The sequence below is a fragment of the Cnephaeus nilssonii genome (assembly GCF_951640355.1).
Source record: "Cnephaeus nilssonii genome assembly, chromosome: 4".
NCBI classification, from domain to species: Eukaryota; Metazoa; Chordata; class Mammalia; order Chiroptera; family Vespertilionidae; genus Cnephaeus; species Cnephaeus nilssonii.
Window position 1 is genome coordinate 89,320,775 of NC_137075.1, and position 12,781 is coordinate 89,333,555.

A 12,781-nucleotide genomic window follows, 5' to 3' on the forward strand; every position below is an offset into this window, starting at 1 on the left:
ACCCTGCTGCCAAACGGAAGGGACACCCCTCAGGCCTTATCTCCATCTTGTGGCATCTCCTTTGGCAGACAGGACACTACTTCCTGTTACTGTCCTCCCACCTGTCTCCTACGCATTCTCTGCCCCAGGCTCCTCCCCCTCCAACCCTGGAAGGGGAGCCCCTCCCAGCATTCCATGTTTTCTCATTCTGCCCACTTTCCCTCAGGGACCTCATCCAAATTCTTACCTCCACCACCTCCCACAAGAAGACAACACCTCTCAGCTCCTGCTCAGGCCTGTCTGCGGAGCCCGACTGGCATGTCCACCTGCTTACCTGGCATCTCTCCGCCCCACCTCCCCTCCACCCCCCACTGGCCCAGAGCACCGCAGGCCAGTGTCCAAAATTAACCTTCCCTCCTCCCCTAAACCTGCTCCAGTGCTGCCTTCCCTGGGCACCTGAGCTGAGGGCTAGCCTTGATCCTCCTGCCTCTGCCTCTCCCTCAGGCACCTGGGCACCGGGCCTGCCATCTCCCCTCCTCACAGCTGTCAGACCCTCCCGGAAATGCAGCCCCCTCATACACACACACACCTAAACTTGGTTTCATCACCTTCTGCCTGGATCATTGCAATTGCGTCCTCGCTGGTTTCCCAACCTTGGTTCTCTTTCCCCACTAACCTAGTCCTCATGCTGCCAGAGGATCTTTTCTAAGGAAAAGATCAGAGTGTGTCCCTCTGCGTACCACAGCCTTCAATGGCCATTCACGATTAATCCCAGGCCACTCGGCTTAGCCCAGGCGGTCCGGCCTCACCTCTCTCCACGCTCCAGCCAAACCAAACTAACTCCTTGCCCTTCTCTGGCCGAATCATGCTCTCCTGCCTCCCACCCCCTTCTCCCCTCTCTCTCCTTCCTTTACAGGCCCCACCTTCTGGAAGGGGCCTTTCCCCAGTGCCCCATCTGTGCTCCTGTGGTCATAGCACTTAAAGATCCCCTTCCCTTCCCAGCACGGGGAGCGGGGGGGAGGGATGGGGAGGGAGTAGGAAGGGGAGGGCACCAGAGCTAAGCTAAGCAAGAGTACGAGTGACAATAGCCAACATTCATTTTGAGCCAAAGAACCAAGCTGAGACGGTGCTGACACTGACACACACTAGGTGTTTGAATTCTCCCAACAACCTCGGGAGGGGTATCCCATTTCACAGGAGGACAGTGAGGCCCCGAGAGACCAATCAACTTCCCCAAAGGTAACAGCAGAGCCAGGATTCCAACCCAAAGACCAAGCAGTCCGTTTGTTGGGTGAATCCAAGTCTTTTCCTGGAGCATGGGCCTTTGATAAGACCGAAGAAGCAGGGGTGATAGAGGACAGAGGGGAGGGGAGCAGCGGACAGAGGGGAGGGGAGCGGCCTTGCAGACAGCAGCCTGCTCTGGGCTTCTCCAGCCGCCGCTGCCATCCTGAGGGAGCAGGAGCCCTGCTGCGGGCACGTCACCTGGGAGGGAGGGGGGAGGAGAGAGAGGCCTGGGAAGAAACCACTGGCAGGTGGGACAGGAGATGAAGGGATAAGAGGGCCAGGCTCTGACTCAGCTGGTTCCCAGGGAGGAGGGCTTGACCTGGACCATGTGGGATTAAAAAAAGGAGGTGCGGGCTGTCAGAGGCCCTTCCTGTTCCCAGGGTGCTGGAGGCAGCCACTGCGGCTGGCTGACCCCTGCTGACCCCCTCTGTCTCGGTGGGGGCGGGGCAGGCTGGGGACAGGTAGGAGTCAGTTCCAAGGCTGTGCCTGGGCGGAGGAAGAGCTGTAGCTGCTGCCCTGCCTCTCCCAGCTCCAGTGGGTCGCCCTACTCAGGAGGCCCGTCAGGGGCAGGACCCGCCTGAAGCCTGAGAAGCTGCCTCCGGGCAGATGGGTTGGCCAGGCAGTTTAATCCCAGGTTACGGGGAGGACCCCACAGCAGCTCCAGGTCTGGGCCCCCCAGCTTTCCCCCTTTCTGTCCTACCCTGGGAAGCTCCCAATTCCCTCTCTTTCTGTCCCCTAAAACGGTCCTAATTCCAGAGGGCTCCCTCTCCCCCACGCGGGCATGCTGGCAACTCCCCGAGTCAGGAATTGGTTGCCCGGCCTCATCCGGACAGAGCCTGGTAGGCCTAAGGCTCCCAGCAGACGAGGGGGAGGGTGGAGTTTGTAGGAGGTGGTCACATGACTGTCTGGGCTGAGACCCAGGGGCGCAAAGTTAATTCCTTCTTGGTCACGTGGCCCAGCATTCCAGAGCTGCCTCTCCTGGGGTGCTGGCCGCCAGCGTTGCCCCAGGCACCCCCAGTGACCTAAACCTGTTCTCAGAGCAGCCCAGCCTCCCCGAGCTGTGGCTCCTGAGTCACTACTTTCAGGCTCCAGATTTCAGATGCTCATTCCTCCTTGCAACACAAACCCAGGCCCCGCCCGAAGGGTTTGCCCTGGTGGACAGTGCGGTGGAGGGTGGGCTGGGGCGCGCGGGTGTGACCTTCCAGGCCAGAGGAGTGCTGCCAGGCAGGGGGTGAGTTATTTCCTGCTCCGTGCCTTGGTGCCTTGTCTGTGAAATGGGGGTAATAACAGTACCTACTATGGGTATTTTCCTGTCAAAGGAACTAGTGGCCTTAAGAGTTTGCCACGATAAAGGAGAAAGAGTATATGACAATGCCTAGGCCACTGTCAGGACCAAAGGCTACACTCAGTGATGTTTCCCCCTCCCTTTTTTCTTTTAGCCACAGTTCCCCAGTCTGTCACCTAAGAAAGCAATTCTGCCAGCTTCTCAAAGCTGCCATGGGTGAGGGGGGCGGGGGGAGAGGGAGAAGACTGCAGCTATGGGTGAGGAAGGCACTGCACACTGCCAGGGGCACCTGGCCTCCTCGGCCACCACCCCACCCCACTCCCTCCAGACAACCCCCCAAGCCACATAAGGGCTCCCTTAAGTAGCCCAAGGAACCAAAGCAATGTAGGTGTGGGCCAAATAGAGAGAGACACACACACCCCTTGCTCAGGAGTCTCTGAAGAGCAATAGCTAATGCCTGACTGTGGGGGTAGGGGACATCCCAGACCCAGATTGGGGCTGTGACCCAAGTCCAGTTCCTTGCTTTGGACCTTCCTTCTTGTCTTTGGCTTGTCCCCAGGAGATGTATATTATAAATCTAAGCTTCTTTGGGCATCAAATACACAAAATAACTACCAACAGCGTTTTCCCTGGCAGAGGGGCGCTGAAGTCCTGGACGGAGAAGAACACTGACTTTGGACTGAGTATCTTTTCATGCTGTTTGAATTTTTTTTTTAATCATGTATATGTAATACCTTTTTAAAAATTAAAATCCTCTCCCTCTGGGATGGAGAAATGGTGGAGGGGCTTTGCTTGCTATGCTAAGAAATTTGGACTTTCTCCCGTAGGCAACAGGAACCCAAGGAAGGTTTCCAGGCAAGGCCGGGACATGCTCAGTGTGGGAGAGAACGGGCTGCCACAGAGCCATGGCCTGAGTGGGCAGACACTGAGCCAGCGGGGGCCCAGGGGAGGTGGGGACACTTCCTTTTTCTTAAGTCCAGCCTGAATCGAGGACCCATCGATTGTGGGTCCACAGTATGGTACCCGCGGAGAAGTAAGTGACCCCAAAAGAGGCAGGACAACCAAGGCAGGCCCAAGAGTTAATTGTCACTTCTTTTTCCATAAAACAAGCTCGTAGAGGCAGTATTCCCTATAGCGATTAGAACCCCCACCTGCTTCCTGCCCACCTCTCTGTTCAGTCAGAGCTGAGACAGAGAGGGGCTCATTCTTTAATTGAGTTTGGGGGGGGCAGGCAGCTGAGAGAGACTGCAGAAGAGCCTTGCTCCAGACCCCTGGTTGGACATACGGCTTCGACAGCACCACCATGCGTCCCCAGAACCGAGCCTAGGAAATGCCCTCTCTTTGGGGCTTCCCAGTGCCCCCTCTGTGAACCTCCTTGCTCACTGGTGCTGGCCAGGCTCACACCGAGACCTGGACCCTGCGGGTCAGAAGTCAGAGGCCCTGTACAGAGAGCAGCATAGGAGAGTCCAGGCTCCAGGCTGCCTGGGCCTGACAGGCAATCAAGAATAGCCTTGGGCATTTCACCTCTCTGAGCTCAGTTGGCACATCCATAAAATGGAAGTCATCACACCCTCTTCAGAGGCTGGACTAGAGCTTGGCCGGCACAGTGTGCTGCTCCCAGCACATCACACAGCACCTGGCAGGCTGCTGTCTCCTTCACTTCCCCCTTCAGTGCCCTCTTCAGCGGTGGGGAGAGAGAGTGCCAGGCAGAGGTGGGTGACAGCTCAAGGGAAGGCAGGAGGAGTCCTGGTCCACACTCCTTTCTCTCTCCCTACGGACTCCCTTGCCCAGATGGCTGCTTACCTGGCTGTCTGTAAACCTTCAGAAGTTCCCAATCAGCAAAGGGAAAGGTGATGAAGGTCCACAGCTCAACGGTTGAAAAAAGACTTCACTAGTTGAGGCCCACCTGGTATTTACGGTCAGAAACCTAGAAACTTCTCTAAGCATTCCCTTCCCCAAAAGGTCTGGCTGCAAGAGCCCAAAGAACAGATGCTTGTTAGTAAAACTACTGATCCCCACACCACCAGGTACTCACGCTCCTTTGGCCCAGCTCATCATCACCCTTTCTCAAATACAGCTCTAGTTAAGCTGCATGACCTTATGTTTTTTAAAAAAATGTCTATTTGAACTGTTCCCTAATAGGGATCCAGCCCAGGCTTTGCTGCTGTGTGACCTTAGGCAAGTTATTGCACCTCTCTGGCCCTCATCTCTATGAGGTGGATGGAGGAGACCTAAGTTCTAATCTCAAGTTCCATGGATGGGCTTTAGATGTGCATAAACCCCTTTATAAATCAGGGAACACTGCGTGTCCTTCCCAGAAGGACACTGAATGGCAGAGGAGCCGGTAGTAGGAAGGAGACCTTACAGTGGTACTGTATTCCCCCTTCATCTTTTGAATTTTGAACCAAAGGAATGTATTATCTACTCAAAAATAAATACATAACATTTATATTAAAAAGAAAAGAAAATGTATGCAAATCCATTTGAGTGGGCGTACCTGTAGGTTCTAGAAAAAGAATCCATCCTTTTTATCAGGTTTTTCTAAGGTGTCCCTAACCTCAGAAAGGTCTAGAAAGCATTTCACTAGATGACCTGATGACTCATTCCCAGTTCCAGTGTCCTTAATTTGATCAAGTCTGAGAGAAAACAAAGTGAATTCCGGTACTCGTTACACAACAGCCTGGGCTAGATGTACTTGAATCTTATGTTTAATAACGTAGGCTTGCAGGCCCACGTGAGCTGAGCGGGTTGACATGTGAATGCCGGACTTAACTTTTTGGATCTCCTATAGTGCAGCCTTCAGAGATCAAGGTAAAAAGAATGACCCCAATCAACCTATTCTCTTAAAACCTTCTTCACTCTCTCCCTGGCTTACACCGCTGCCCCCACCACCCTAAAGACACATCCAGCTTGGGTCAGCTGTTCAGACAACGCATATAAATAAATACAATAAGGATATGGCTTTTTAAGTGCTGGCCACTATGCCTCTCACGGGGAAGGGAGTGAGAAGGATGGACAATGGAGGAGGTGGGAGATCAGAGGGGACTGGAGATGAAGGAAGCCCAGGCTCACCCAGAGACCTCCGTCTGAATCTCTGAAACCCTCAAGAATCCCCAGGTACAGAAGAGGAAAATGCTTCCTAGGTCTGCAGTGTGGAAGGCTTCTGAGGAGGAGCAATCTAGCAGAGGGATCAAAGCAAGACTGGTTACTGCAGCCAGACTAGCAGCTGAATTGGTCAGAGCAAAGAGAAAGGTCACATGATTCCAAAAAAGGAGAAGGGAGTGAAGCCATTTAACAAATGGCCCCTGGCTATGGTAAACTTTAATTAACTGCACCATTATAATTCACTTCCAGTCTGGAGTCCCACCCCAACCCACTTTCTCCCTCCCACTCCCTTCCTCCTCTCCCCCAGGTTTCCTTAGTGAATCCCACAGGCTGCCTTTGCCGGGCGCCTCATTATTATAGCTACCGCCTCTCCTGCTCATAATGCACCCAGAAACAGGACAGAAATGGGGCGGGGGGGAAGAGGGGGGCAAGCTACACTCTTCTCAGCTCTAATGACAGGCCCCTTTCCCACCTCTGTGCACGAAATCAAAGGTCTTGTAATCCTAAAAGTTCCGGAAGGTAATACTACAGCAATGAAGAGACAGGGGCAGGTCAGCAGGCGCAGATGTGCACACAGGGGCAGATAGCAGATCACCGGGCAGCCCTCGCAGGGCCCACACCCAGACAGGTAACCCACACATCATGTACAGTTCAATGCTGTGGCCGCACCCACCACTCCTTCTTTCAACGGCGGTTCCCTTACACCAGTGACACTCTATCTTTATCCTCAGGCTGCTGAGCTTTACCCATTTTAAGAGTGTGTGCATTGAGAGTGGGGGTTGGGAGCACCTCAGAGGATCTTCCAGGCGAAGCATGCTTGGTTTTTATTAATGAGCTTATGAGAAAAGCCAACCCAGACCTTTAAGTGAAATGTGTGATTGGTAGCCAGGCAAGGATGGGTTTTAGAATTAACTCTTCCTACAGTCTGCTATGCATTATCACCCCAAGTTAATTACCCCTGAGGATGAAAATAGGTTTCATGACTCATAAGCACCAATACAACACTTGGCAGCAGATGAAAATGCAAGGACATATTTGCAGTAAGCTGACACGAATATCTATTTATATGTGGGGAGATTCTTAAAGAGGTGAGCCAGCCACCTCCCATGCACCAAGACTAAGAGGCTGCAGCAGATCCATCAATTGCCATTTACACACACACACACACACACACACACACACACACACACAGTCATGGTTTCCACTACTTCAGTGATGGTGGTGGCAAGGCAGGAACAGAAACTAAAAGGGTGTTATTAACAGCAAGCCCCAACACCAACCCAACCTCCACACCTCCACACCGGTGATGTTCTGGGCTAACCCGTGATTTGTTTTTCCCCAAACGAGCCCGCACCCATACCATCTCCCTACCCTCCTGCTCCCTCTTTGTTGGGAGCGGGCACGCCAAAAGTCTTCCTCTATTGCTTATTTCTTGGTGGGAACTGTCCTGGCTCAGCTTGCCCCAACCAGGAATGGGGTGTGGCAAGGAATGGATTTCAGATCAGATGCTGGTTGTTTTGCCTCCTCCCTCCTGTTCTCTGCTCTTGTTCCATTTGCCTCCCAGGGAAGTACAAGGTTCACACCAGGGTTGTTTGCCTTCCCCAGCTCTGGGAGAGCTCCAGTCTGGACCCTGCCAAGGGGGCTCAAAGCTCCAAAGGACACTCCTGTTCCCCAGTCCCCTTCCCCACCCCTGTATACCTCACAAATGCCACCAGAAAGCTGATTAGAAAAATAATTGCATTTCTTCACCAGGGGAATGGGTTTTATTTGATAGCATAAGTGACCTTTATTCAGGAACTGGGTTTTGGTTTTTTTTTTCTCTTCCTCTCACCCCACAACTTTCTTCTAACCAGCTAAGTGTCTTGTCTTTAGAGATACTTGTCAAAAAGGGAGGCAAGAAAAACGTGTAATGAATGAGGTGAAATTGCTTTCCCAATGCATCAGCTGGAAGCTCCTGGCTTAATAGTACATGCATTTGTTTCCAGTTATCCACACCTCTCCTGCCTCCATTGATGGCTCTCACCTCTGTGGCATTTTTGCTTTAAATGTGCAAATACAGTGATTTCTGCCACATCTAAGAGTCAAAGCACCATAGATGCTCCCCTCCCCCCCACACACACGCACGCATGCACACCTTGCACAAGTCATAATGCATTGGGTATCAGTATATACTCATGGCCACAAGGGAAGGCACCAAAAAGCATTCCTAACTGCCATTTGCAGCTGAGGCAGGGTGCATCCAGGAGAAAATAGAAATGCTGAAGAGTAAACAGAAACTGCTTAGTCAGCAACTGTCCCTGCCCCAGAGGTGAATGTAAATAGCCTGGTACTGAGAGGGGAGGGGCAGTCAGCCAGCACAGAGCCTTCTACAGATGCCAGCTCGGAGAGCTTTCAAAGGCACAGCATTTGTGTTCTAGTTGGAGGTGGGGAGCGTCCCCTGTGTTGGAACTGTGTGGCCTACCCCTAGAAAAACACACTTGCAGACGCAGGGCAGAATTAATATCAATTGAATTTATTACAAGTTACTAAGCTCCAAGGCACATTACAGTGTTCTGTTAACTACAGAAATGTATAAAGGACAAACAGAGCAAATTCTCCATGTCTAGCATTTCGCTCTACTGTTCAAAAGCATCCGTGCATCAATAAAGCAAAAACAAAACAACACGTGAAGATCCAACACATTCAGGTCAGTAGAAACAAACCCAAACATTTTCCCTCACAAACTTGCAACAAAAAACACCCCGCCCCCCCAGCATCCCCTTTACCATTTTTGCAAACAAAACAGAAAAACAAAAACAAAACAGAACTTAAAGTGAAGACTTCAACACTTGGGGCTGTTTAGAAAGAAGCTGTCACCATTTTATAGCATCTTTTTTTTTTTTTTTTTTTTTTTTTTAGGCAGCAACACTGGCCTTGGCAAAAAAAAAAACCAAAAAGTCATTTTCTTTTATGTTTTTTCCTTTTAGAGAGTGCGTAACATTTACAAAAATACACACCAGCAGCAGTGTTGCTAAGGGCTATTAATTCTGTACCTAGGCAAACACCCTGCCACCAAATAAATGCTAACCAATATGATGCAAATGACCCAACCAATATTATACTGCTCAACACAAACCAGCTTATCCTTCAAATGAAGAAGTTACATACCTTAGTTTCAAAATATAGAAACATACGACGAAAATAATGTCTATACATAAGACTAACTTTTTGCAGTTTTGTTATATTCACAATTCTACATCTTGGGGGCGAGGGAAGAGAGGATAGATGTTGGAGAGGGGAGGGACCCTCTGGATTGGAGAGGAGCTGGTCTAGGTCAAAGGAGGTGGCTGTCTTGTGGTTCAAGGGTCTCTCTCCTTTTTCACTTTAACATCCCCAGCTAAGATCGTTGCGATTTCGCCCTGCATGAAGGCCCAAGGTACATTCGACCCAACTAGGGGGCATTTCTCTCCACTGGGGCAGTACACCTCGCCGGTGGCTCCCTGGGCCTTGATACTCTCTCTTGAGCAAGGGAAGCAGAATTTGTGGCTGGGGACGGATGGGCACTGAACGAAATGCGTGTCCTCCAAACGTTCGTGGCAAATAGTACAGCAGAGAGGCCCGCTGTTGGCCATAGGGGAATCCGGAATGTTTTGGGGGTGCACTTGGTCCATGCCTGGGTGGGTGCTGGGCGGCGGGGGCGCCACCTGCAAATTCAGGTCCCCGTTCCGTGAGGCCAAGCGGCGCTGCCCAGGCACAGAGGCCGGCGACACCGGGCTGCTGCTGTTGCGCCTCGCAGACGCGGTGGTGGAGTGGACGGAACTGCCATCCTTGGGCGAGTGCGCAGTGCCCAGAGTGTCTGCCACCGACATGAGGGCAGCCATGGGGGACGGGCCGTTCTGAGGGGCTGACTCAGGCGGGGTGGTCCGGTTGGAGTGGGGTCCCAGGGGTGGAGGCGGCGGGGGTGGACCGCCAGCCGCATGCCCCGGCGCTGCAAAGCCCCCCGCCGACATGGTGAGCTTCAGTGCCTCGCTCTGGTTCGCCATCCACTGCTGCCTCTGCTGTTCCTCCCCCATCTTCAGCGGGCCCTCGGCGGAGTCGGGAGGCTCGGGGGATGCCTTTCTCTTGCGCAGGCTGGAAGCCGCACCCCGGCCCGAGGGGGTGGCAGGCGGCAGGGCCCCGGTCCCCGGGGGTGCACTCGGGGCGCGGCTCAGACTCACCAGCGCTGTGGGCAACATGGGGCAGCTGGCGTCCAGGTAGGGCTGGGGCAGCATGTCGGCACCGGGCACGCCCTCCTTGAAGAAGCGCACGGCCTCGGGCAGGAGGTCTCCAAGTAGGCGCCAGTCCCCGGATCCGTGCTTCTTCTCGTACTCCAGGTACTTGAAGCCGGAGGAGAGACCCCGGCCGAAGTCCTTCATACAGTCCTGGTACATCTGCTTGGCCACCCCCGATGCGCTGGAGTACACGTTGCCCGAGCCCGTGGGGTACTCAATAAACAGCTTCAACTCGTAGTCCATGCCGGGCTTGGAGACCGCGTCGAAGGCGAAGACGCGGCCCAGCAGCGAGTGGTCCTTCTTGAAGCGCACCTCGTAGGGCGTGCAGCCGGCCAGCGTGAGCAGCGTGTCGCGGACCATCTTGGGCTTGTTGGCCCACTCCTCCGCGCGGTTGCGCAGGCTCTCGCTCAGCTCCGCCAGGGCCTCGGCGTTCCGCTGTTTCTCCTTCAGCTCTCGCTCCTGGTCGGTGCTGGACACCGAGCCGGGTCTTTTGCCACCAGCACCCACGCCCACCTCGGCAACCGACACCGAGGTCGAAGACGTCGCGGAGGAAGACGTGGCAGAGACGCCCGGCGCGCCCCCAAGACAAGCCGGGCCCCCGGGGGCCCCGGGGGGCGCAGGTGTCGGGGGCCCACGGCTGCCCAGGCCGTGGGGTGGCGGTGGGGGCAGCACGGCGGCGCTGGCCGGGCCATTAAGCAGCGTCTGCGGCAGCAAGTTGGGGGGCACGGTAAGCTGTGGGCCTCCGCCACCCCCCGAGTTGGGCAACCCCGACACTAGCCCGCTGTGCGTCCCACGCCGAGATGCCACCGACGCCGACGAAGACGAGTTGGGGCTCTGGCGGTTCAGTTCCGGAGGTCCCTCTTCCGAGGCCGGCTTGGGGAAGCCGTTGGGCCCCCCCAGGCCATTGGGCAGCCGCGCGGCGTGGCTGCTGCTTCCCAGGCTCACCGGCGGCGGCGGGTACTCGAAGCGACTGCGCTGTTCCACCGCGGCGGCGGCGGCGGCGGCGGCGGCGGCGGCGGCAGCGCTCAGGCCGTAGCGCTCCAGGCCGGACGGGGCCGCCAGCACCGCAGGCTTGCTGGAACCGTCAACGTGGTTCAGCTGTGGCTGCGGCTGCTGCTGCTGTGGCTGCTGCTGTGCAGCGGCCGCGGCCGCCGCTGCCGCCGCCGCCGCCTCCTTAGCCGACAGGGCCACCGTCTTGACCCCGACGGGCGGCGGTGGCCCGGGGGAGCGGCCGTCCTGGAAGCAGCCATGCGCCCGCTTCAGCTGGCGCGCGGTCTCGATCACGAACTCGATGCGATCGGCGCCCTCGTAGTTTACGCAACCGCGGCATACGGGTTCCGAGAAGTCCCAGATCATGGCCCAGGGCATCCGAGGCAGGTCGCACAGGTAGCAAGATTGTCTCCGGGACGAGGACACCTGCGCCGCCGACATGATGCCAGCCCTGGGGAAGGTGGGCCCCCGCCCGGGCTGTCTCCGCGGAGCCTTCTCCTCGGGGAGGACTGGCCGGCTGGGGAGTGAGTCCGGCTGCGGGGGAGCGAGGGGGGGCGAGAAAGTTCTGCCCCTGTGGCTGGAGGGAGTGCGAGTCTCCACCGCCGGCGCAGTACTTCTCCTCGGGGGCTCCGCCACCCGGGCAGCGGACGGATTCAGCCCGCTCCTCGCCCCCACCTCCTACTGCGGCTGTCTCGTCCGGAGGGGAGCTCGGGCGCCTTCTTCCTGGTGCGGCGGACTCGAGCTGGAAGCTCCAGGCCCGGGGGGAGGGGGCGAGGGTGCCCGGTGCCGGCCGCCGTAGGCTCTTGGCCCCCTCCCCGGAGTGGCTGGTGGGTGGAAGCTCGAAAAGAACTCTCTTCCTCTCCCTGGAGGGTCCCCCCTACGAGCTGCGTCCTCTCCCCGCCAGGCTCCCTGGGGCGAGGGCTAGAGGGTTCAGTGCCACCCGGTGCCCGGGTCCAATCTTGCTGAAGTCGCGGCTTTCCTGGAGGGCCGGGGCAGGGAGGGGGTGAGAACCGAGAGAGGAGACTCGCCCCTCCGCAGCGTCGGCTGTTCCGCTGGCGGCTGCCGGACTTGCACGGCCACAGCTTCCAGGACGCACAAGAGCAGAGAGGAGCGCTCGCACGCAGGCTCCCGCCGCCCCCAGACCAGGCCGGCGCCCGGGCCGCCGCGGCTGGCGGCGCTCACGTTGGCTGCAGGGCACTCGCGCGGCGCCTGGGCACGGGTCGCATCCCTTCCCGCTTGCACTCGCCCGGAATGTGGGGTTGTGATTGTTACTCTACGTTCCGGAGGCGCGACTCGGCGCTCCCGCTCGCGCTGCGGCTCGCGCTGTCCCCGGCTTGGCCGCGCGGGATGCCGCCCGGGCGGAGCGCTGACGTCACCACCATGCTCTGCACCAGTTCTTCCCCCCGCCCCCCCCTTCCCTTTACACTTCCTCTGTCTGTGGAGCCCACTTGTTGCTCGCGAAAGGCGCATGCGCGGCAGGACGCCCAGATTCCTCCCTGTCGGCCCCTCCTCCGCGCCTCCGCCCTCCCCTCCCCCCCTCGCCGTGTGTGTACAACAGCTGAGGCTCGACGAGCTAATGCTGGAAGTCCAGGGTTGGGGGTGGAAATTAAACAAGACGATGACCTTTCCTTTCCTCGCCTGGCTTTCCCGAGTAAAAACGCATTTAAAAACCACAAAGCTCATTTCCGATCTCGCTTCCCACCCAACCTCGGGCAGTGAATTTAAATGTCCTGTTTCGAATTTTCGCTGTGAATTTCATATAGAGTATTACCCATTTCATCTGCAATCAAACCTCCCCCCCCGCCCCCCCCCCCCCCGCGGCATGGCTATTACATTCATTGCTAACAACTAATGCTGAAACACCTGCAAAATTCGCTGTTTTCCATTC

The 12,781-nt window shown here is 56.2% G+C and overlaps 1 protein-coding gene across 1 annotated transcript; it reads right to left on the reverse strand.

Moving 5' to 3' along the window:
- Positions 1 to 8,144: 8,144 nt before the first annotated feature.
- Positions 8,145 to 12,311, reverse strand: IRF2BPL (interferon regulatory factor 2 binding protein like). Its single transcript, XM_079769087.1, has one exon. It carries the CDS (start codon positions 11,332 to 11,334, stop codon positions 8,992 to 8,994), a length of 2,343 nt encoding a protein of 780 aa, XP_079625213.1. The 5' UTR covers positions 11,335 to 12,311; the 3' UTR covers positions 8,145 to 8,991.
- Between the last annotated feature and the right edge of the window lie 470 nt (positions 12,312 to 12,781).